At 53.1% G+C, this 25,065-nt stretch overlaps 1 protein-coding gene across 5 annotated transcripts; it reads left to right on the forward strand.

The window, feature by feature from the left end:
* Positions 1–923: 923 nt before the first annotated feature.
* On the forward strand, positions 924–25,065 carry TECTA (tectorin alpha). 5 transcript variants are annotated; one of them, XM_057396449.1, is made up of 24 exons: positions 924–1,840; positions 3,316–3,380; positions 4,739–4,872; positions 5,478–5,765; positions 8,831–8,968; positions 9,329–9,494; positions 11,437–11,849; positions 12,149–12,719; positions 13,113–13,705; positions 14,169–14,742; positions 15,825–16,435; positions 16,740–17,301; positions 18,528–18,727; positions 19,754–20,137; positions 20,666–20,952; positions 21,043–21,323; positions 21,462–21,572; positions 21,893–22,095; positions 22,386–22,549; positions 22,704–22,952; positions 23,338–23,500; positions 23,725–23,812; positions 24,342–24,462; positions 24,748–25,065. In XM_057396449.1, the coding sequence occupies exons 2-24, from the start codon at positions 3,317–3,319 to the stop codon at positions 24,902–24,904; spliced, it is 6,522 nt and encodes a 2,173-aa protein (XP_057252432.1). In that variant the 5' UTR covers positions 924–1,840; position 3,316; the 3' UTR covers positions 24,905–25,065. The 5 variants fall into 5 exon arrangements, 4 of the variants coding, with proteins under 4 accessions (XP_057252432.1, XP_057252440.1, XP_057252456.1 ...); XM_057396457.1 differs by lacking the exon at positions 23,725–23,812 and having other exon boundaries at positions 24,748–24,878; XM_057396473.1 differs by lacking the exons at positions 924–1,840; positions 3,316–3,380; positions 4,739–4,872; positions 5,478–5,765; positions 8,831–8,968 and having other exon boundaries at positions 9,356–9,494; positions 11,437–11,584; positions 11,670–11,849.

Below are 25,065 nucleotides of genomic sequence, written 5' to 3' on the forward strand. Positions count from 1 at the left end.
CACAGGAAGGAGATTTTCTGATAGAAGGATAAAAAGAAGAGGGAAAGCAGTTGTTTGCTCAGCATTGCGTGATGGGAGCATCCCCTGCCAAAATAAAATAGCCTAGAAGACAAAGTCTTCCCCAAAGAGACCGTGAAACCTAATCAAAATTCATCAGTGTAGACTTGTCCAGGATGAACAGGACCAGAATATTAAGTTGACAAAGGAGCAGAGGGAAACCTCTTTTCCCTGGTTTTCTCTGTGTTACAAAACAGGCTGAGAAGAGTCAATTGATTTTTTCTGTGGCCGGTAACATTCACATTTTGTATGGGATGGAAAGGAAAAGCCGTGGTGCATGGAATGGCAGGCTGGAAAAGTAACTGCCCCTGAAATACCAGTCAATGCTTTACAGTGCCCCGGCCCTCCTAAAGTAGTTGTTGGTTTAGAAGTGGGGAAAAATACATTAAAAAAGGAAGCTTCCTACTAGCAAGGCCACGCTGGGGTGTACGGAGCCAGCAAGCTCTGGGATGTGCTGTGGAGGCAGTGTGCTGCCTGGTGCCCTGATGTACTAAAAGAAACTGCTGAGGTAAGATGCAGCACTTTGGGGCTGAACTTGCTAGACACAGTTCTAGGAGCAGCCAGGGTCCTGGGCAAGGCTCCTGGGCTTCTAAGTGCTTCCTGTTTGGCTGCTGGCATTCCTGTCCCCTCCTGTCCTGATGGAAGGGCAGGGAGTGTGTGTACGGGTAGCGCAGGGTTCTGCCGACTGCGGAATCCATCACCTCTCGGCTGCTGTTCTGCCTCTCTCAATTGACATCAATGGGAATCAAATGAAAGCAGTCGGGATCTTAGGCTACACATGAAGAGCCTTGGTCTCTGTAACACAGTTCAAGGCCTGCAGACCTTTGGCAGGTACCACTCTCTGGGGCTTATGGTGTTTCCCAGGCTGTCAGCACAGGTTGAAACGTTCACCGAGCAGCAGCCATCACCAAGCCCTGAGAAACAATAAGCATCCTTGGTAGCTGCTCAGCTCAGGTGACCACGGGTATGGAAAGCATCCTCCCTCAGCCCATTATGTCCCTGGGGAACTGCAGGCTGCTAGAATGAAAACAGTAATAACACAGCAGCCCCCCAGTGAAGCTTCCCACGGGATCAAGCAGAATCCTTCCAGAGAGGGTGGAAACAGGACCAGCAATGAAGCCCTCTCCGGCAGATGTGGAGAGAGCACGCAACACTGGGTAAGTTTTCCCTTTCCCACCTGTAAAATCAGAAGTAAGTTACAGAAAGTAAAAGAAGACTTGGATGGAAAAGTAACTCGGTTGGAACTCTGGGGCACTGCCTTTGAACACTGCTTTAAGCCTAGCACTCTTTAATGCTAATCCTGTAACATTATATAGATGGGCGTGCTTTTTCACTGACACAAAGGAGGAAGGGGCTCAGTTCTTTTGAGTTGGTTTCTTTTTTTCCCTTCGGCAAAAAGTGATGCTGAGCAGCACAGCCACAAGCCCAGCTCCGGCTCGCTGGCATTTCCATCTGAATCCACCTGAGGGGGGTGAGTTTTCAGGGAAGAAAGAGGCTTCTTTCCCTCTCCAGGCCAGAATCTGATCTGCAGATTAGTTTGCTGGTTATCAATAGAGGCAACAGTTGTGATTGCAACTCAACACTCCTCCAGCCCTGGAACAGCATTGAAGGAAACAGACTTTACAATTGCAAGAGCAAGGGGACTGAGACACTGTTTCAGTCATCGGCAATAATTGGCAAAGGAGGACCGGGATGCATTCTCCATTGACATAGGATTTTTCCCCGGTCTACCAAGATCTGTCTGAAATTTCAGATTTAGGTTGCTCCTCTATCTACAAAACAGGTTGGTAATTTTCTTTTCCATACCTAAAACTTTGTAGTTTTGAATGTGATATGTTAAGTAGCACGTTCTGCATCATCTGTCATGCTTCCCAAGCTCTTGTTCTTTGACTGCCGTAGCTTCCTGTAGTCACTGTGTGCCCAGTCTCTCCTAGTGAATCCACAGTGACTCAGATGTATGATTTATGTGAAATTCTGACATTCTCCTTTTGTCTTTCCAAGATGGGTAAAACTTTTCCTTGGTGGATTGAATTTTTCTCAGTGCAGAAAACAGTTGCTGTGGGCCCGTGTTGATGCGAGTGGCATGCTGAGGAGCAGCAAAGCAGGGAGGAACCTTCCTTCCACTGTGTTTCATGCTTTCTATGCTCCTGGTAGGGGGAGACAAGTGGCAGGGATGTGCGACGGATGATGGCATGTTCCCTGTTGCAGTCCTGTGCTCTATGCATTATGTAGGTATACTTGGAAGGAGTTGGATCTGTTGATCCCCATATGCTACTGAGGCAGACCTATAGGGAGAACACAAAGAGATGCTAGATTCTGTAGGCAGCGTGTCCACGCAACTGAAATGCATGGGATGTATAAAGGGGGAAGGCAAAGATATTGAAACTAAGGCTGTGCATGATGCATAGACAGAGTTTGTGTTGAAGCTGATCACGTACTTATCTGGCGGGCGCGCACACGCTGGGAGCACACGATACCTTCCTGGGAGTTCTGTGTGAGCTCTGCCTGCGTGTAATGAAGGGAAAGCGACAGGCGAAGTAATCAAAGCAGGTGTTTTAGCAATAGTTTCTATTGAATTAATAATGAGTAACAAATTGCATTAGGCACAGAAGGAATTGGAGCTGGCACAGGATTTCGTTTTCATTTTCCCAGCCCTGTATCCGTTTCTCTCTCTATCATTGATTCCTGTACAGCAAGGAGTTGCCGAGCTGTGTAAATGTTTGTGCTTCTTTCACACTTGTCAAAAATGGTGATTGTTGTGTTAGCAGCCAGCACAAAGCGTTAGTTGAAGTGGTGCCTGAAGCCCCTTACCCAGGGGAGCACGCTTCAGCTCTGCATCGGCTCTTGTCTTTGGAGCAGTGCAAAGCTGTTGCTCTTGAGGTGTCTGTCCTCACACTAGGTACATCGGGAAGGAATTGCTTTTGAACTGTCAGAACAGGCAGCCCACGGAGAGCCGGGGCTATCTACAACTTGCAGACACTGCGTGCAATGAGCAGGGGTTCTTCCGTGGAGCTATGGGCTTACTTTGCCAGGACCTGCAGGGTTATTTGCTGGTATCACCAGGGAAATCTCATTACACCACTGAAGAGAGCACGCGTTTCTCCAGGGTCTGCCTGGTGGGTGAGGGACCTCAGTCTCTGAAGCATGCTCATGGCGGTGGCTTCAGGAAGTGATGGCACTCAGCATCACCCAGGGCTTCCTTGAGGATGCGTTTTCCCATTGATGTGATACGTGTCCGGGTTTCTTTCCTTCCCGTAGGATGAACAAGCGATCATTTCTCGGGGCCTGGGTGGCCCTTTTGGTGATAACTGCACAGCAGCAAGGTGAGTTATCTCCTGCCTGGGAGGCCAACACTGGTTAGCTATGCTGGGAAGTACAGAGAGCTTGGAAAACACACACAGCCCCTTGGCTGGTGCAAGGGCAAGACGCAGGGTGAACCTAGTGTTTCCTATGGGGAGGGAGGGACCACCAATATGGGTGGGTAATGTGGCAGATGTGTGCTGCCTGACATGGGGGCTAGCTCGAGAAATGCCCTCCAGGGCAAAAATCACAACCAGTGGGGGCCTGCTGGGCTGTTTGGCTGCAGGAGGTGATGCATATTAAAGTGTGGCAGTGTCACACTAGTAGTGCTGAAGCTTCTGCTGAGTTTCCAGTTTAAAGAAGGAGTAAAATGCCTGTCTCATAGCTAAGCCTCAGCTGCAATAACTTGTCAGGTGCATTACAGCTGTGAAATGACTGATTTTACTACCTAGCAGCCAGGAGTTTTGCTGTGGTCCTCTGGACATACCTGTGAAACCAGGCTTGCAGCCCAGACACCATCACACACCACCTCCCTTTATGTCTGGTGGGGCACATGTGTGTCTTATGAAGTCAGGATGCCAGTGGGTTAGGCCAGGCTTCACTTTGTCTCCTTTCCCAGAGGAAGCTGAAGCAGTTGAACCTGTGAAGAAGGGTTAGATGGAGACTCCCTACTCCCAGGCAGGGAGCATCCTCAGGGTGACTAGGAGATAGCTTGGGCAACAAGGAGAGCTCCTCCTGCATCCATAATGGGGCATAGAGCAAGCTGTCCTCAGCTGGAGGCCCCTGAACAGTGCAGGGCATGGGCTAGGGAACCAAAGCATGTCCTGAATCCAGGTGAAGAGAGCCAGGATTGTTCAGAGCCTCATGTCAGCCAATATTGAATGTCGTGAGTTCAGGGTACTGATTTTCTACAGCAAAGAGGGGAGGAGGAGGAGGAAAACCCAGCAAAATCCCCATTTGCTCTGTGATGAGCCACTCCAGTCGCTAACTGGAAGAAGGAGGCCATGAGATGACAGCAGAGATCTGGTAGAGGCTGCAATGGCAAAGGACACATGCCCTAGGGCCAGAAGTGGACGCTTGCAACTCAAGCCAATCAGTGGCTTTTATCCTGCTAGGAAGTGTCAGGCTTGTACCGAAACACATCAAAACCGTCTTCTGAAATACCTTTAGGAGAGGCAATTACGTTCCCTGACAGTGCTTTTTAGCAGGAAACCTCGTTTTGCCAGCAAACTGTGGAGCTGTTGTGGCACATCCACACCGGGGAAGGAGGGGAGGGCAAGGCAGCTCTTTTGCTCTTCCCAGGAGGTCAACATTAGGGGATAGGCAACCCGAGCACCTTCCTGGCACTGCCATAAGGCCTCTCTTCTCACTCTCCTTCCAGCTCATGCCATGAAGAGTCTGTATCCGTTCTGGCAGAATGACACCAAAACGCCCAAAGTGGATGATGGAAGCTCTCCTGAGATCAAGATCTCCGTCCCATTCGTCTTCTTTGGAGCCCCGTACAGGAGCGTTTATGTAAGTGAAGAAGCAGACCGTCCCTTTATTCTTTTTCTTGCCATTAGCAGCTGCATTTTAAACTCTCTCCCTGTCATCAGGAATTGGAAGATTTATTAGCACCTACCTGACAAGTTCTTAGATTTCATGAACTGATAGGTTTTATGATTAAGAATGTCAAAGGTATATTTAATGGGCTAATGTTCATGAGGAAGGAATATAAAAGGCAATAAATTTTTTGTAGGTGATTAAATGATACAGCAAAGCTAAGGCCTTGACACAAAGAACATTATTCCTGTTACATGCAAGAAATAAGCACATGCAGAGACCTGTAGGGGAAAACACAACTGCAATGGCTTGGACCCATACCTGAGACAAGGATGGGCTGCTGTGTTCTTAGATGAAAGCACAGCAAAAGCCTGGCAAAGGGGACTTCTTCCCGGCCGTGCAGCCACCCGTGTCATAGGCCAGGGTCTCTCAGGGCTGCAGGGCTGCTCTCCAAAGCTGGGTAAACCCAGAGCTCTCACTACATAAGACACCTTCTGCCCCAGGTCACTCACCTGATAAAGCAGCAGCTCTCTGCTCCCTGCAGAGGCTTGCTCAAACAGAAGCGGGTCTCTGTGCAGGTCAACAACAACGGGGTGATCTCCTTCAACGCGCTCGTCAGCCAGTTCACACCAGAAGCCTTCCCCTTGACGGACGGCCGGGCCTTCGTCGCGCCCTTCTGGGCTGATGTGCACAATGGCATCCGGGGGGAGATCTACTACAGGGAGAGCATGGACCCCGAGCTGCTGAGGAGAGCCTCCAAGGACATCCGCAAGCACTTCAAGGACATGTCCTCCTTCTCTGCCACCTGGATCTTCATCGTCACCTGGGAGGAAGTCACTTTCTACGGGGGAAGCAGCACGACTCCGGTAAGGGCCACCAGCTGTACTTCTTGACGGGTGGTGTTTGATGGTTGAGGTTATCTATACTTGGATAAAGCTGTCTTGGCCTTTTTGCATGAACTGAGTTGCTTTGTGCTCCTGCTCCTCAGTTCCCTCTTCTCAGTACTGTGATATGGCACCTTCATTTTGCAGTGATAGAAAAGAGCTATTTCTGCAGGAGGCTACAGGGACCTCAAGCAAAAGTCAGTTATAATGGAACCAAACTTTTGGCATTGAACAGTAGCTATGTCACGATATAAACCACTCGAGGCTCCCGCTTGCTCCTGTGCTGGATCAGTTCTGTCCACTACAGGGGTGCAGGATAAACTGGTGATGGGAAGAACAGGCTGCAGAGGTGGATGCCCTTCATTTTCTCACTGGTCAGAATCTTCTGCTCTGTGCTCCCTTCTTCTCCTTGGTCATCCTCTTGAGGCTGGGTTTTGTAACCTGCCCTTTCCTCTCCACTGCCCACTTCTATCCAGGATCCAACATGAGTTTGCTCTGGTTTGCACCCTGAGCTCACCTTGCAAGGCCCCAGCATCTTTGAAATGAGCTTTGAAACAAGCTTTGCTCCTTGCCTGTGTGAGGAGGGAGGGCTGCTCCAACAGAAAAGGAGCAGGAATCTGTGGTAAATTAAGTTTTGGAAGTAATACAGTTTCCAAGGAGCTGGAGAAAGGAAAGAGAAAATGAGAGCTTTAATATGTATTTATTTGGAAAAAAAACAACCTTTTCCTTTCAAATCATGATGTCTTTCTCTGTGGCAGAGGCTGCAGTGCTCTCTCCAAAGCACTAATCCAAGAGGGTGGTGAGGGCATCTAGAAAAGGGCTGAGTGGCTGTTCTATTCAGACATGAGGTAGAAAGGGAAAAGCCAAAGGGAATACTGATGGTGTTTTTGTGATGACAACTGGTCTGCCTGCATGGACGGCCTGATCCAGACTGACCAGAGGGTCACACTAGCAACCCAGTCGTGGTAGCTCCTCAATTTCCATACAAGTGCAAGATGTATCTCAAGAGTTTGGAGACAGCAGTGTGTGATGCTTTTGAGGGCATGAACAGCTTTTAAAAACCTAGCTAATACGCGAGCTGCAACCACAGCTGATGTCAAAAGGTCCATGCCAGGCCACTGATGTGTTGCTGGTAGGGCCCCTGTGGAAGCTTGGGGCACAGATAGCGAAGCGAAGGATCACTGCTGTTGTTTGGGGCCAGGGTCGTTTAGGATTAGCCTGTGTGCTGTGGGTGCCAAAAGCTGTGGCCTTCTGTCTCAAGGAGCTGGCTCTGATAATCAGTTCAGTTCTTTTCCATTTGTTAGAGAGGCTGAGATTTAATGCATATTTTTTGCCAGTCCTGGCAGTGCTTGCGGAAGAAAATAATACATATATATATATTTGCAGACAGCAAGCAATACAGAGATTCGTGTATTGCCTGAAGAATTACATTTGCAACACAATGCAATTTATTTTGTTATAGAGCAGCCTTCCCGTTCAATAGCAGCCAGGGCTCCGGGTTGGCACGTGGAGCAGCACGATGCAGCTTAAGCAGGGAATTCATCGCAGTGCAGAAAAGCTGCAGGAAAACAATTGTGTGAATGTGGCCTCGGGGGACACCGCAGTTACTGCCCCTCAATGACACCTGAGCCAACGGGCTCAGTTGTGAGAGTCCCGTTAGGTGCTCAGGATGTGTTTGACCGTGAGCAGCACACGTTGTAAACCTCCTGGTACCTGCTCAGCTCCACCACCCCCGAAGAGGCACCTGAGTGGAGCAGCGTTTGCTCCGTTGAAGAGCTGTTGTTGTACTAGCAAAGCGATCTTGCTTTGTGATAAGCGCCTTCTGAGCTCATGGCCACGGGAAAAGGCTTGGGAAAGGCGAGCAAGTGTGGTGAATGGGAAACCAGACGCAGGCAGAATCCCAGGGAAAGGATGCAGGAACGGAAATGATGGCTTCCCCTTAGCTTGCGCTCTGCTTGCTCTGGTGTGAATTGCACCGTTTGCAGCTCTGTGAAGCAGCTCTTCCCACACCTCTCACTCTCTCTGACAGCTCCTACAGGCTGCTTTGCCTCCCTTTTCAAGAGCCTAATGTGCCTTGGAAGTGACATCCCTGGTGGCATGCAAATAGTGAGTGCAGGTCCCTGTGCTCACCTTTTAAAGCTCTCTCTGCTTGCACTGCTTGGGGGTTGCTGACAGGGTAAGCCCCAACACTTTCTAGCATGAGATGGTTCCATCAATGTGTTCTCCCATATCATCTGTGTTTCTGTGGCTGTATTTCCTTCACAGTTTGCTGTGCCCAGGCTCCTAGTGTTGCTCTTGAGTAATTGAAAGGGGACAGCCCATGCTTTCTGCTCTGCTAAAATCCTGCTCACTCAGAAGCAGAAGGAGCACTTATTTATCATGGCATGGTCCCAGTGCAGACTGGTGTAGGCTGGGCAGGGATGGGGAGGGCAGGGAGATGCAAAAAGCAGAGAGAAGTATCCCTGCTGGAAGGATAGAGGGGAGATCTCAAGGGGAGAGGCATCTTCTGTCCTTGGGGCTATCTTCTGAGCTTGGGGCTATGTCACCCTTGTTGGCTGGCAAAGCACGTTCTCCCAGCCCGGGGCCCAGGCTGGCAGTCATCTGAATGTATCTGGAGTTTGAGGGGCTGGAAATGCAGAGTCATTTTAAGGGAAAGGAAGAATGAGCAGCAGCTTTAGCAGGTACCAAGGGCATCTGTCAGCCAAGCAAAGCAGCTCATAATATACATGGCTGCCTTGGATGTAATGCACCGTTAACAGTGTTGTAGGATGTGAACGTGGAAGGGAAGCGGGTAAGATAACGCGGCGAGGAATAAAGCTAAGATAGGGTAATGGGAGATAACAGTCCGTAACAACCCCAATCCTGCCGACTGCTTCTCCCCGCCAGTTTATTCTCATGCTGCCATCTATTGGCGTTAAGTTGGATTTAAGTGAGTCTTGACCTGCCCCGTCTCACCCAGATGGTGCTAGAGATGAATGTCAGCAGGACAGGTGAGCAGAGTGAGCAGAGCAGCATCACCTTGTGAATGTGCTCGTCTTTTTCAACAGGTAAACACTTTCCAAGCGGTCCTGATCACAGATGGAGCGTCCTCTTTTGCCATATTTAACTACCATGAGATCAGCTGGACCACGGGGACAGCCAGTGGAGGGGACCCCCTAACTGGTCTCGGTGGGGTGATGGCCCAGGTGAGGCTCACACTCTCATATCCACATCTCTGTTGAGCTCTCAGATGGCTGCCTGTAGCTTTCCCAGTGTATTTGAGCTCACTCAGTCCCTCAACATCTCCAGCACTGGCCTTGCAAGCTCACTATTGGGCACAGGTGATGAGTGCTCCATGTGTATATGCATATGTAAATATACACCCATAGTGCTTGTAGTACCTGTTAAGCTTTTCACTCTCATCCAATCTACCTGAAAACTGAAATGTCTGAAAAGAGACTTTAAAAGTCCGGAGTTACTGTGGGGGGACAGAGGATTGTGGAAATGCAGCATCACTTTGCCATAGCAAAGATGTGTAATGAAGTTTGCTCTCTTACTTGTTTTAGGCTGGCTTTAATGGTGGGAATATCACCAACTTCTTTAGCATCCCCGGCTCCAGAACCCCAGACATAGTCAATATTGAAGAAACAACCAACGTTAATGTCCCCGGGCGCTGGGCTTTCAAAATAGATGGCAGAGAAATAGATCCAGCCAATGGCTGCAGCCTGAGAGGTAAGGGGGAAATGACATTGCCCTTTTTCATGTTTGGGGGCTCTGTAACAAAAGGTAATGCTCTTGGGGTGCTGGTGGAGAGGTGCTTGACTGCTCAGAGCTGCTGTGCAGCTTGGTTTTGCCAAGGCATCTCCTCAAGCTGGAGCTGCTGGGACAGAAACACGTGAGCAGGGTCTGAGCTGCTGCATGCAGCACACGATCACCTGGCAAAACAAGCCTTGGTGCTAGGTTGTTTTCCTTCCTGGGATTTTAGTAACATGGTATTGCTGTTAGCCTCCATTTGTGGGGCCCAGAAGACCCTAACCCAAAGTCAAGGGCAGATGGAGCCTGAGTGTGTTGCAGTGCCACTGAGCCATCATGTCGATTCTTCTCTGTGATGCTGATGGCAGCAATGGGAAAGATCTGGGAACAGCAATTTCCTTTGCCCCCAGAGTAGGAAAGCTCATGGTGTAGTCCCATTTCCCTTGTTTCTGCAGAAGAAAATCAGATTTTGGGGGCAGAAGAAATGTGATATTGACAGCATGAGGATATAAAGGGATTTATAGATGCCCACAGTGACTGCACAGGGACTCTGCTGCAGAGAGATTATTGCATTACCATTCGACAAATAAAATGTCAGGAGCATCGACTTTGCTCCAGGAGTCCTTCTAGCAAGAGAGGACTGTCACTTGCCAAAGGACACTGGACATGTCACCAGTGTGAGACATTTGGCCTCTTTATGGTCAAGGACTGTACTAAAGAAGGTCCATGAGGCTTCAAGGGTCTTGGAGCCCATGGAGGTTTCGGGTCCCACTGTTGCAGGTACTGACCTCAGGAATAAAGGTAAAGGGGCTGAAAGCCTGTCTCAGCTATGGAGGTGGTGAAGATGGATAGACCCACCACTGGATTTGTGTTTCACAGTCCTCTCCAAGAGGTGATGCAGTGTGTGGCATTGGAGGGGAGGAGGCCTACCATGCCTAGTAGCACTTGTGTGCCCAACCCCACACCAGGAAGGTTGGCACAGGAGCCCTCACTAGTGGGTCTTGCTAAGGAAAGATGCTGTTTGTTGCAGGGAAGCAGAAAATAGCTCTTATTTTTGTAGCAGGCTGGGAAGAGAACAAAAAGTTTAGGAGAGGTAAATTCAGGCAACGCGCACGGTGGAAGCCATGCACATGAGAAGTGTGAAAGGCAGCCATATGGAAGAGAGGGAAACTCTCACGGGTATTTGCCACCCTTGTTCTCTCGTCTTCTCTCTGCCTCTCATGTCTCTCACCAGACAAACCTGCCTCCCTTTATAGTGCCGCCGTGTAACAAGTCTGCTCAGTCTATTGCTGTGTGATCACTCATCATTTCCTGTCGTCACTGGTGTATGGTGTGGAAATTACTTATCAACAGCTCTTTGGTTTCATAGCTACTATGAGCACTTTCTGAATGGGAATAAATTGCTTCTGGGCAGCTGATGGCAGACTCGCACTCCGACTGGCAAAGTTATGTGAATGGAGGGATTGTGGGGCTGGCAACAAAGCTGAAGGATGACACGAGTACAGCAACAGTGCTGGAAATGGCTTCCACAAGGCACAAGCTTTACCAGTGGGCTCTCCCTTAGAGGAAATAGCACAAATGGCTTGTGTCCTGCAGTACTGAAGCACAAAGAGGGTGGTAGGTGTTGAAAGCAGGAGGAATAGCCTTCAAGTCAGCCAGCCTGCTCAGTAGAGCACTCACATCATCCCATGGGCTTGCGGCATGGGCAGGACTTAAAGAGGGGACACACTGTACATTGAAAATGAAGCTTGTGATCACAGTGCTTTGCCGAGTGGCTCTTGCTGAGAGCCTGCCCAACAAAAGCAGCCAAGAAGCCCACAGCAGGATGCTTTGGAGGGCTGGCAGACCCCTCTGAGACTGACACGGTGCAGTTCAAGTCTGTTCTTTTTCGCATGGGTTTCTCCATCTCTTGTCTTTCTAGGGCAGTTTCTCCGTCAAGGGGAGATCTTCTGGGACAATGCCAACTGCACCACCAAGTGCCGCTGCCTGGACTTCAACAATGAGATCTTCTGCCAGGAGATGGCTTGCGGCCCCTTTGAAGCATGCGAGCCGAAGACCAAGTTCTTCCAGTGCGTGCCGGTGGAGAGCAGCACCTGCGTGGTGTTCGGAGATCCACATTACCACACCTTCGACGGCTTCCTCTTTCACTTCCAGGGTTCCTGCTCCTACCTCCTCACCAGGCAGTGCTGGCCAGGCTCCCAGCTGCCCTACTTCAACGTGGAGGCCAAGAACGAGAACCGAGGCGGCTCCTCCGTCTCCTGGCTCAGGGATATTTTTGTAGAGGTCTACTCGCACAAGATCGTCCTCCCCAAGGGCAGCTTTGGGAAAGCAAAGGTAAGAGCCCCACTGAAAGGGGGAGAACTTGCTGGGTCAGCTCCTCTGAGGCGGTGGTGAGACTGCGTGGCAGCCTGGAGAGCATGGGACAGCACTTCTGAGCCCTCTGCATCCCTCAGGGACTGGGCATAAGGGACATCTGTGGTGGCAAATGCCTTTGGCTTACTGATGGCTGTCCTCCTGCACACGTCCCTGACACTAAGACCCCGTAACAGGGCTGTACGTGTCCCGTCTGTGTCCCAGTATGAGGGCTCTGCTATTTCATGTGCTAGCTTAGTGTTTTGGTGTTGTTCCCACAGGTGGATGACTTGGTGGTGTCCCTACCCATCTCTTTGGAACTGGGTGCAATAAAAGTCTACCAAAGCGGCTTGTCCACAGCCCTGGAGACTGACTTTGGCTTGCTGGTGACCTATGATGGACAACACTATGCCTCCGTCTCCATTCCGGGCACATACATCAACGCCACATGCGGTCTGTGTGGCAATTACAATAAAGACCCTGAGGACGATGCCCTGCGCTCAGACGGGAGGTTGGCCACATCCGTGCCGGAGCTGGGCGAGAGCTGGCAAGTGCCACATCCCGAGCGGAAGTGCTCATCCGGGTGCTTGGAGAACTGCAGCCTCTGCGACGCTGCCACCGAGTCGCTCTATTTCACCTCTGAATACTGTGGCTTCATCAACAAGAGTGACGGGCCGCTGTGGGAGTGCAGTGCTGTAGTGGACCCCACTGCCTTCGTCCACAGCTGCGTCTATGACCTCTGCGGCGCTCGGGATAACGGCACTGGCTTGTGCCAAGCCATCCAAGCGTACGCCGCGGTGTGCCAGGGCCTGGGAATCTCGGTGGGAGAGTGGCGCACCCAGACGGGATGCAGTAAGTGTTTGTGTGCTCGGGCCAGGAGTCTTCCCCTCTGGAGCGGTCTACCCAGCAGTGTGTGAGATGAGGGGGGAGAAATCCAGAGGAGGGAGTTGTCCAGAGTGAAGGGAGTCAGATGGGTCCCTTCTCTCCATGGCATCAGACTGATGGAGGCTGGACCAGAACAAGGACGCTTGTGTAATTAAATAGCTGTGGGTGACTCAGTGGCTCTGGGGCTGTTTTGTGAGAGGAATGGCCAGGGAGGCACAGTAGGGAAATGGAGGGGGCAATTCAAGCTGGGCTCCTGGGTCACTCTGCATTGTCACTGCTGTGGATCAATAGGAGACGGGTAGCCCTGAACCATTCTGTAACGTAGTCCTCCTGTTGTTTGTCTCCCCTCTGCACCCACAGTGACAGCTGTGCAGTGCCCAGAGCTCAGCCACTACTCAGTGTGTGCCAGCAGCTGCCCTGCCACGTGTTCAGACCTCACAGCCCCACTGGCCTGTACCTCCCCGTGTGCCGAGGGCTGCGAGTGCAATGAGGGCCACGTCCTCAGCACCGACCGCTGCGTCCCCATACACAAGTGCGGCTGCGACGTGGACGGCCGGTACTACGCCATCGGGGAGTCTTTCTGGGCAGTGGCAGACTGCACAGTGAAGTGTCAATGCGAGGAAGGCGGCGAGGCCAAGTGCTTTAACACGATCTGTCCCGAAGGAGAGGTCTGTGCCATTGAGGACGGCTACCGGGGCTGCTACCCGAAGCGGGAGACTCTGTGTTTAGTGGGGCAGAACCAGGTGCTGCAGACGTTTGATGGTGTTGCCTTCCTCTACCCACTGGAGAACTCTTACACGCTGCTCAAAACCTGCTCTGAGAAACCAGACTTCATCGAGGTGGACATCAGCCAGAAGAAGCCCGGATCTGCTCCCAATGGGCCACGTGTTGTGCGGATCCAAGTGGTTGGTCAAGAGGTGAAGATTGGAGGCACCAGCCTGTCGGAGATCAAGGTAAAGGTGCTGCCATCAAGGTGGTCCCTCCCAGGGCTGGGGCGGGAGGCAGTGGCTCACAAGTGTGATCCATGTCCCTTTGGAGAAGGGCTTATGAGTCTATGGCACTGGACCATTCCTGCCGGTTGACACCATGGTGGCACTTGGAGGGAACCCTGTGTGGGCCCATGAGACGGTGCAAAGTTGTCACAGCACTGTTATTCTGTTTGCTTGCTGTGTCAGCTCTGGAGACTACTGCATTGCTGTTGACTCCTGCAACTTGTTTTTTCCCTGGAAGAGCATTCTCGATGGGGCAAAAAGCAAGGAAGCAGCTGTATGCCCTCACTCAAAGGAGATTCTGGGTCTTGGAGGCTGGCTCCAGGTCATGAAGTGTGTCTTCAGTGTGGTGTGGCCGGCAGAGAGGAGCAGCCATGCAAAGTCCCATAACTCTCTCTGAAGTGTCCTGATGTGCTTGTTATTGTAGGTGAATGGCTATGACGTGGAGCTGCCTTATTTCCACCCCTCTGGCCGCCTGGAGATCTACCGTAGTGACAACGGCACCGTGATGGAGTCAGAGGGGCTCCTGGCCATTAGCTACTATGATTCAGGCCTGCTGGAGATCCGCCTCTCCACCACCTACTTCAACTGCACTGGTGGCCTGTGCGGCTTCTTCAATGGCAATGCCAGTGATGAATTCTGCCTGCCCAAGGGCAAGTGCACGGACAACCTGGAGCTCTTCCTGGAGAGCTGGACCACGTTTGATGAGATCTGCAATGGGGAGTGCGGGGACCTCCTCAAGGCTTGCAACAACGACTCGGAGCTGCTGAAGTTCTACAGGAGCCGCTCCAACTGCGGCATCATCAACGACCCCACCAACAGCTCCTTCCTGGAGTGCCACAGTGTGGTCAACGTCTCGGCCTACTACAGGACGTGCCTCTTCCGTCTGTGCCAGAGCGGGGGCAACCTGTCTGAGCTGTGTGACTCAGTGGCACGCTACGCCAGCGCCTGCAAGAACGCAGAGGTGGACGTTGGCCAGTGGAGGAGCCACAGTTTTTGCCGTGAGTCCAACAAAGCTTTTAAGTATCCAGGGTGGGGAGAAGGGGATGTAGACCCCACCGACCTTGGGTGAAGTGGTTTTGGCAGGAGCTTGCGGGTGTACAGAGGTAGAGCTGCTTTCCTTATGGGATGTTGTGGTGTTCAGGCTCTCCCCTGCCTCCTCTCTCATTTCTGGTGGGTACCCCGGACCCACAGCGTGCTCCTCTGTGGCTGTGTTGGCAGACACTCAACAGGAGAAGGGCTATTTGGGGGGTAGGCCCTGACAGCACTCGCAGCAGCATTAGACATCCAAAGTCATATGAAGGGGTAGGGACACAAGTGCCTAAACCTGGCACTCTGGGACAATTTTCCTATTCTTTTCCCTACCAGTCAACCAAAGCTTGGCTTTGCTATAGGAAGAGCTATGCCCAGTAGAGCTTTCTGCTGTCAGGGAGGCTGGCACATACAGAGCATGTTCTCATGTAGCCTATGGAGAAGAACTGCAGTTCTTCTACAGAAGGCAAGGCGGTGCCGCCCCATGTACTAACAATAGCTTCTAAGCTGTGCTCGTGCTGGCAGAGACAGATTTCCCAGTGAAACTATTCCAGGGTGGCATTTCGGGAGGCATCACAAGTTTTATGATGCGGTGTAGGAGCATTCCAGAGCTGCAGATGGTGTCTGACAGTGCTGAACGCCACCACCAGAGGATCATTTGAATAACGCTTGATTTCAGCTGTTGCTATAAACTTGCCGTTGATGGGAAAACATTCATAATTCAGAAGTGAATGTGAAAAATCCCCAGTGTGGAATTACATGGTGGGGAGGCAGCCCCTGTCTCCAGTGTGGAGGTTTGAGGGAGGCATCTGTTCAGGAGCCCTTTGAAATAGAGAGAGGAGGTGTTGGTCAGCTCATAGTGGCACAGGGCTGTGATGTTAGGAGGGTGCTGCAAAGGGGATGGAAAGCAAAAGGGGTGGGAAGGAGCTGTTTCCCTTCTTGCTTCCCCCCCCCAATTGGTCACTGCTTATTTGTTCCCATCTTCTGCCTGTTCCTCCATCCCATTCTGCTGGAGCTGGGAGCTCACATTCCATGTTTGTCGGTCCTGCAGCTCTCACCTGCCCGGAGAACAGCCATTTCGAGGAGTGCATGAGCTGCGTGGAGACCTGTGAGACCCTGGCCACGGGCCCCGTGTGCACGGATACCTGCACAGAGGGCTGCCAGTGCAACGAGGGCTTTGCCCTGCGCAACAACCGCTGCGTTCCCCGTGGTGAGTGTGGCTGCAACTTCGAGGGGCGCCAGCTGGCCACCAACCAGACCTTCTGGATGGACATCGCCTGCCACTTCCTCTGCTACTGCAACGGCTCCGACAACAGCGTCTACTGCGAGAACGTCTCCTGCAAGGATGATGAGTACTGCCTGGAGGAGAACGGCCTCTACTACTGCCACGTCCGCACTGACGCCTCCTGCATCATCTCCGGCTATGGACACTACCTGACTTTTGATGGCTACTCCTTTGACTTCCAGAGCAGCTGTGCGTTGGTCCTGTGCACCACCATTGCCTGGCCAAGGGCAGAACGCTCAGATACCTTCCCAGCATTCACTGTCACAGCCAAGAATGAGGATCGGGACACTTCTCTGGCTCTGTGGGTGAAACAAGTCGAAGTGGAGGTCTTCAATTACAACATTGTCATCCACCGTGCTTACAAGTACACTGTGCTGGTGAGTATGAGGCCACAAGGGCTATGCTTATTTCTCCCTGCCACAGCTCCCAAACTGTGGAGCGATTCCCTAGGTACAAGACACTTATGGCTTGAGAGGGCTTCTTGAGGATATAGAAGTGAATACACTTGGGCTCATCCCAAAGATGCTGCCCAGCACGGCTTTTTGGCTGCCTTGTTTGATGTATAGGCAAGGCCAGCAGGGGCCTTGCTCTGGGAGTGCTGAGCTGCCCTCATTTGTGTCCTCCTGCAGCAGCTCAGACCATCAGTCCCACTCATGGTGCATCTTGTTTCCTCCCCCGCAGGTCAATGATGAACGTCTCTACCTGCCCCTGAAGCTGGGCCAGGGCAAAGTAAACATCTTTGCCTTTGGTTTTCATATCGTGGTCGAGACCGACTTTGGGCTGAAGGTGGTGTATGACTGGAAGACCTTCCTGTCTGTCACCATCCCACGTGGCTTCCAGAACCTCACTTACGGCCTCTGTGGCCGCTACAATGGCAACCCAGAGGATGATCTGGTGGTTGCAGGCGGTGCACAAGCCGGCAGCATCACCGACTTTGTCCAGAGCTGGGTGAAGAGGGATGCATTCTGCCGTGTGGGCTGTGGTGACCGCTGCCCTGCCTGCGGGAAGGTGGAAGGCTTCTGGAAACCCCAGCAGCTCTGCAGCCTCATCCCAAGCCAAAGCGGTGTCTTTGCCAAATGCCACAGCAAGATCAGCCCCAGCTTCTTCTACAAGAACTGCCTCTTTGACACTTGTGTCGATGGGGGAGCCATGCAAACAGCCTGCAGCTGGCTGCAGAATTACGCCAGCACGTGCCAAACGCAGGGCATTGCCATTACAGGCTGGAGGAACTTCACCTCGTGCTGTAAGTATCACCCTGCGACCGGGTTCTCCTGCACTAGAGGTGCTTCCTGGGGTTGTCCACTGTAGCTGAGGCTGTAGAGGGCTAGAAGAGCACCACATGGAGCACCAGCAGTCTAGGCCATTGACCCAGACACGTCCAGGGTCCCCATGGCCACTGCCTGGGGATGGCCTTGGGGATCCTCTTTTACTGCCAGATAAGGGGCCAGTCAACAGAGTGGTGAGCTAAAGCTATACCAGTAGGGCTGGCAGCTTTTCCCTCCCATGCTTGCCAGCTGAGGCAGAGGTATGGGATCATGTCTGGAGCACTGTGTTCTCTCGGAGTTGTTACAAACTGCATGTGGTATAGGAGGAGAAGCAGAGATGGAAAGGGAGAAGCCTCAGGTTCAGAAGGTATCAGCCTCCCCTCTCCACTGTTAAATGAGATTAGTCTGTTTCAAAGCCAGGAGTATGTGTTTGCTCTTATGAAGCCATAAGCTCTTGTCAATAAGATTACAATGTGATCCTCAATTAGGCTCCTGAGGATGGGGACCACAAGCCTCCTTGGCAGCTGATCTGCCTGGCAAATCTGATGGGAAGCAATTGTCTTTGCTAACAAGACTGAAAATTACATTCATGTCATTGTGCCTTCTAACAAGCTAAACTTGTGGCTCAGAAGGCGCTGCTCTTGCAGGGCAGGGTGCTGAGGCTGCCGACCAGCACCCTGGATGCCAGGAATTATCCCTGATGGGGCACAGGGAGAAGTGTCCTGCTCAGGCATGGGCAGCACCCCTTGCAGGCTTCACACTGTGAAAACATGCCCTGAAACATGTTCCTGTATGAAGAGCACAGAGGCTTGGTACACTGCCTGAAAGGCACCAGGGCCAGCATGAGCATCCCTCCTGCAGGGAGTCTGGTGTCAGAGAGTGAGCTTGTTTGTGGGAGAGCAGGGAGCCAGGGTGCAGGACCTCAGAGACAGTGGTGAGTACAGAGAAGTGTTGGACTGCATCAACTTGGACTATGCAGCTGGCAAGTGGCATAGGACAGAGGCATGAAGGCTGCCTTCTGCCTTCAGTTGCATGCCCAGGAGTTTCAGATCCCTCTCTGGGTAGTGTTGCCATGTTGGCAGGGGAGTTATACCCCCAGGGATGCTGACAGCAGGGATTACAGCCCGATGTGGTGCTGGCTGCCCGGTTGGTCTTGTCCAGGGAGCTGGTCTATCATCTGTTTTGTCCTCTGGTACCTTTGCAGCCATCAGCTGCCCCCCCAACAGCCACTACGAAAGCTGCGTGTCCCTTTGCCAGCCTCGATGCGCTGCCATCCGGCTGAAGAGTGACTGCAGCCACTACTGTGTGGAGGGATGCCAGTGCGACCCTGGGTACGTCCTCAATGGCAAGAGCTGCATCCTTCCCCACAACTGCGGCTGCTACTCCGATGGCAAATACTATGAGGTACGCTGCTCGTGTCCTCTTCTTGAGGCTTTCTCCTTCCCTCATTATGATATTTCTGGGCCCTGAGCAGGGATGGTGATCAGGCCAGGCTGAGTGTCACAGTGAGTCTTTGCCAGGGTCATAGCCTCAGTGCTCTGGAGGGACAGGTCCTGTCCTTCCCCAGCATCGTGTACTCATGGCCATGTTTGGGGATTACTCTGAAGTCTGGTGCTTTTGCACTGAGCAAGAGTGGGCAGAGAATAAGGGGCAGAACAGGTAGATATGCATTGACCGGAGCCAGAGATAGGTGAAGTGAGATCCATAGAGAAGTCCCAGCAATGGCATGTGGGATGTTTGCTGAGGCCAAGCTGTCCTGCAGTGTCCCAAGTCCTTCTCTGAACTGCAGACCATAATCCCTGTGTCAAGGCTGGGCTTGCATGGCCACTCTTTTCGAGCTCTGGTGTGAGGAGGGCCAGCGTGGGAAGCCTTGATCTGAGGGCCTATGGGAATTATGTTTCCTAGAGGAGTGGGAAAAGTGGTGTTGGTAACTCCACAAGGCAAGAGCCTGGTACCATGCTGGTGATAGAAACTGAGGTTGTCGGTGAGGGAGGGGATGATGCAGTGGCAGCACAAGGCTCTCACAGCTCTAGGGGGTAGAGAGGAGAGGGATGTCCTTCCACAGTGTGCTGCATAGCGAGTCTTTCTGTCTGGCAAAATCATCCATAAGGAGCCAATATTGGGGTACTGTCATATGGGGACCTTAGCAGATGGGTTGGCAGGCAGCAGGGTGCAGGAAGGAGAGTTATTTAGCACACTGTGGTTTTGTGCATGTACGAGAGGCGAGGGAAGTTGCGGTGGCAGGGGAGCCATGCAGTTGCCTCATGCCTGTGGGTCTCGGAGATGTTGCAAGGGGTAGGTGCAAGCTGCCAGCGTGTCCTTTGCACCTTTTCCTCTGTCCTCGTTGCCAGCTCTTGCTTGCCCAAGTGTCCGCAGAGGGTAGGGCAGAGGTCCGCAGCCCTGCTGGCCTGTGATGGGTCCCTCTTTCAGCCCAAGCAGCTCTTCTGGAACGGGGACTGCACCCGCCGGTGCCGCTGCTTCCGACGCAACCTCATCCAGTGCGACCCGCGGCACTGCAAGTCTGACGAAGAGTGCGGGCTGCGCAACGGCGTGCGCGGCTGCTTCAGCACCCGCAGCTCCTTCTGCCTGGCAGCAGGCGGCGGTGTCTTCCGCACCTTCGATGGGGCCTTCCTGCGCTTCCCCGCCAACTGCGCCTTCGTCCTCTCCACCATCTGCCAGAAGCTGCCCGACTTCTCCTTCCAGCTCATCATCAACTTTGACAAGTGGTCCTCGCCCAACCTCACCATCATCTCCCCTGTGTACTTCTACATCAACGAGGAGCAGATCCTCATCAGTGACAGGAATACGGTCAAGGTAAGGTGTTGGCAGGGGCGTCTGCCCCCTCCAGAGCAGGAACGTGGGCTGTGGGGAGTGGGATGGCACATGGGGCCACACGACGGTATCTGTGAGAGCACTGGAAGGCCCTGTTGAAGCAGCTGTGGAGGTTTGTAGTTGTATGCCCGTCCACTTCTTGGTGGCACATATGAAGCTGTCCTTTTGAGCAAAGGATACAGATGCTGCAGCATCACTCAGTCTCCAAAGGGCACCATCTGTGGCCTTTTCTTGTGAGAGATGAGTCCCAGGCTAGATCTTCTGCACATAAGTAGGGTTCCCTTTATGGCACAGCCTTGTGGGGCCATTTAAGGGAGGCAGTGTGATCAGAGTGATCCATCAGGCTTGGAAGAAGGAGGAGGAGGATACGCCAGCCCCTGCCAAAGGCAATATGGTGTGTTTTCACAGCTGGGATAGTGGGAGGTAGCCATGGAGCCATCTGGGGGCAACTCACGTTTGTGGGCAGAAAGGATGGCAGGGTCACCAGTGCTGTTTCCTCTCCCGCATCAGGTGAACGGCAGCCAAGTGAGCATCCCTTTCGTCACGGGGCTTTCCACCAAGATCTTCAGCCAGGAGGGCTTCCTGGTCATCGACTCCAGCCCCGACATCCAGATCCGCTACAACGGCTTCAACGTCATCAAAATCACCATCGGGGAGCGGCTGCAGAACAAGGTGTGCGGCCTCTGCGGCAACTTCAACGGCGACCGGACGGACGACTACGCGACGCTGCGGGGGAAGCCGGCGGTCAGCAGCGTGGTGCTGGCGCAGAGCTGGAAAACCAACGGCATGCAGAAGAGGTGAGCGGTCGGACGGCCCTTCCCCGCTGGGCGGGAGCGGGAGCGGGGCGGCCGCGACGGGAGCCTCCGCGATGTGTCCGGTGCCCACAGCTGCAACGAGCTGCAGTACTCGCAGTACACCGCCTCCTGCGACAACGTCCAGATCCAGGAGCTGCAGAGCGACAGCTACTGCCTGAAGCTGACCGACATGAAAGGCTTCTTCCAGCCCTGCTACGGCCTCCTGGACCCGTTGCCCTTTTACGAGTCCTGCTTTCTGGATGGCTGCTACAACCACAAGAAGGTCCAGCTATGCGGTTCGCTGGCTGCTTACGGCGAGGCGTGTCGCACCTTCGGCATCCTGGGCACCGAGTGGATCGAGAAGGAGAATTGCTGTAAGAGAGCCAGGGTTGAGGGATACGGGTCCCATTGGGACTGCAGCCGGTGGGAGGGGGGTGTCCTGTGATGGTTGGAGGCACCCACCTTGCGGTCTGAGAGTAAAGATCGTGTTTGTGCTGTCTTGTGCTGTTTAGCAGGAGTGGTGGAAGATCCCTGTGTAGGAGCTGACTGCCCCAACCGCAGCTGTGAGCTGGACAACGGTGGGGAGCTGTGTGGCTGCATCGAGCCCCCACCCTATGGAAACAGTGAGTCCTTTGGTCCCGGCTGCAGGGTTGGCACCGAGCAGTGCGGGTGCATATTTGGCTGTTGTAATGATGGGGCTTTGGGAAGGGGGATGCTGAGAACCAGGACCTCTGCTAAGATGGGGTTTGTGACCATTCAGGATGGGAGCAAGGAGCAAGTTTTCTGGAGTGCGTGTTATGGGCATCTCTGGTTCAGGAGCACTTTGAGCAGCAGATGTCAGACGGGGAGGAGATGATCCTAGCCTGTTTCTGGTGGTGGGGAGGAGAGTCAGGCCTGTGGTGCCATATGTGGTGATGCAAAGCTGTTTTTTCTTCTCCTCTAGCCACCCACGACATCATTGATGCGGAGGTGACCTGCAAAGCTGCCCAAATGGAGGTGTCCATTTCGAAGTGCAAGCTGTTCCAGCTGGGCTTTGAGCGTGAAGGCGTGCGGGTCAATGACCGCCACTGCCCCGGCATCGAAGGGGAGGACTTCATCTCCTTCCAGATCAACAACACCAAAGGCAACTGTGGCAATCTGGTGCAGGTGAGCCAGGCACAGAGCACGTGGGCGTAAGGAGCATAATTCCAGGGTTAGGGCATTGAGGTGTGTATCAGTGTGTGATGCTCAGGAGGCACTTTGATGGGGTGGGGGTCAGGGGTAAGGACTAGCCTAGTAGTTCTTAGCTCTACTATACTGTACCCTTTCTGGCTAGAGGCAGCAGTGGGGCAGGGTGCCCTCGGTGTCACACAGCTCATTTAGGGGCTGAGGCGTTCATTAGGAGCAGGGAAGCAAAGACAGGCAATCTCAAACGACTCTCTGCATTCCTTCTGCAGTCTAACAGCACGCATATAGTGTACAAGAACACGGTGTGGATCGAGAGTGCAAACAACACAGGCAACATCATCACTCGGGACAGGACCATCAACGTGGAGTTTTCCTGTGCCTATGAGCTGGACATCAAGATCTCCCTAGATTCAGTCGTGCGGCCAATGCTCAGGTAGGAGCCGGGATGAGCTGCGTAGCCTCTCTTGTTGCAGAGGCACAGAAGCACATAGGCAGAGGAGGACATGGTGAGGGTCCAAAGCAAGGCACCAAAGTCGGTTCATAGCCTTTCCTCCATCCAAGCTGGTATGTTTTTTATTGCTCATTAGTGTAATTAACCTGACGGTGCCGACACAAGAAGGGAGCTTCACCACCAAGATGGCCCTGTACAAGAACTCCTCCTACAAGCACCCTTACCGGCAGGGTGAGGTGGTTCTCACCACCCGGGATGTGCTCTACGTGGGGGTCTTTGTTGTCGGGGCTGATTCCAACCACTTGATCCTGATGCTGAACAAGTGCTACGCGACCCCGTCACGGGACAGCAATGACAAGCTGCGCTACTTCATCATCGAGGGAGGGTGAGTGACCGTGGGCCAGGCTGCCCAGCATGCACTGTTGGTTTTTGGTGTGGTGTTTTTTCACTGGGGAGGGTGCTTGAAGGGGTAGTGTTGTGTGATGGAGTCCCAGCTGCAGATAGAAGCAGGCTTCCTTGTGGGACCAATGCCATGGGCATTGGGGCATCTCTATGTGACAGGGGGATGTGGCTTGTGAGGAAGCAGGACTACAGTGAAGTAAGTCAGAAGCGCTTGAGAGGGGACATGCTTACAGAGGCAGGGCACAACGCACAGAGGAATCAGGCACAGCAGGACACATGAAAATGGGCCTTGTGGGGGACAAGGACAACCCTCAAGAGAGGGTCCTGGTCGTAGGAGGGCTGATAAGAGCATAGATGCTTTTGCACAGGTGCCAAAACATGAAGGACAACACCATTGGCATAGAGGAGAACGGGGTGTCATTGACGTGTCGCTTCCACGTCACCGTCTTCAAGTTCATTGGGGATTACGATGAAGTTCACCTCCACTGCGCTGTCTCGCTCTGCGACTCGGAGAAGTACTCCTGCAAAATAGTAAGTGGGGCAAGGGCCAAGGGATGGGTGGCTTGCTTTGCAGTGCCTGGAGATGCTGGGACCGGGAGGGTCGTGCGTCCCTCTAGACGCCGGGAAGAAAGAGTGCTCTCTGAGCCTGGTCCCAGGGTCCCATTGGGCTGGCCGGCGGGGAGCAGAGAGGGGCTGGACATGAGCAGAGAGTGACGGAAGGAGCATTTATGGGGATAAATAAATTCCCCACACAGAACTGCCCTCAGCACACAAGGATGGCCAGCGCGTTCGCTGAGGAGACCAAGGAGCAGATCCTCTCGGTGGGACCTATCAGGAGGAAGCGTAAGTGTGTGTAACCCCAAGGAAGGCTGCAGGGGTTTGTCTGCCATCGTGCAGAGCCTGGTGGTGTGCCACAGGGTGCCCGAGGATTCTGGGGCACTGGGGCAAGGGAAGGATGCTGGTCAAATGAGTGTATGTGTGGGCCACATTAGGGGTCTGCATTGCTTGGGAACGTGTTTGTTGGCATGGAGATGGCATGACAGCAGGGCAGGTAGTAAGGCAGGGAGAGTTCTGTTTTCGGCTGTGTGGCCCCATGCTGTGGGTGCTCGTGTATGTATTCCCCTTTGAGGGTTGTTGGCATCAGATTAGATGCAGTTTTGGGGTCATGGGGGATGACAAGTGGCTAGCCCCATCCTAGCATCATTCCCATGTCATGTGTAGTGTGAAGGTGTATCCAGCAGGTAATGGGCACGTTTTTGTGGGCCCCGTTGTTATAGGAGCAAGTGTGGGAGTGGGGTCTTAAGAAGCCAAGGATTGGGGCTTGGGGTTTTGGAGCATCACTCAGGTGCTCGCCTTTGCTCTTTATGCCCAGGATCAGACTGGTGTGAGGACAATGGAGGCTGTGAGCAGATCTGCACAAGCCGAGCGGACGGACCCCTGTGTAGCTGTGTGACGGGGACACTGCAAGGGGACGGCAAGAGCTGCAGGGGCAAGTACTGGGGATGGTGCCAAAGGAGTTGGGCAAGTGTAACCCCTTTTCCTGAGGGGCTGTAGGGGTCAGTAGGGTGGGAAACGCGTCTGGAATGTCCAGTGTGTCATACATAGGAGGGCTGCAGAGGGCAGTGATGTGGATTCTCACCATTCCCATGGAGAAGAGGTGCTTGGTAGTGCAGAACCGGCGCAGTTTGCAGGACAAGCGTGGTACCTGAGGGATGCAGGTGCCCGCTGTGCGTGTGCCGGGACACCAGCTCATGTGGGGGGTGTTGTTGTGTTGGCAGCCTCCAGCTCTTCAGAGGAGCACCGTGCTCAAGCAACCCTTCTGGTGGCAGCCCAGCTCTGGCTGTGGCTACGCGCAGCTCTGCGGGACCTGACCTCGTAGGCACGGCTCTGCCACCCAGCCAAGGACTGTTCTCACGTCAGCCTGAGTCTTTGTAGGGTAGGAGACAGCACCCCCACAGCGGCCAACTGCTGCCGACCCATCCTGCTACGTGGAAGCAACAGAGGGACGTGACCTGGAGAGAGTATGGCCACGGACATGAAGATGATGGCATGTGGCAGGAGCAGCAACAGCATCAAGGCAAAGCTTTATGTTTGCT

The sequence above is a fragment of the Pezoporus wallicus genome, unplaced genomic scaffold, assembly GCF_028554395.1.
Source record: "Pezoporus wallicus isolate ANWC-B61680 ecotype Strahan unplaced genomic scaffold, APGP_CSIRO_Pwel_v1 contig_11829, whole genome shotgun sequence".
In the NCBI taxonomy this organism is placed as follows: Eukaryota; Metazoa; Chordata; class Aves; order Psittaciformes; family Psittacidae; genus Pezoporus; species Pezoporus wallicus.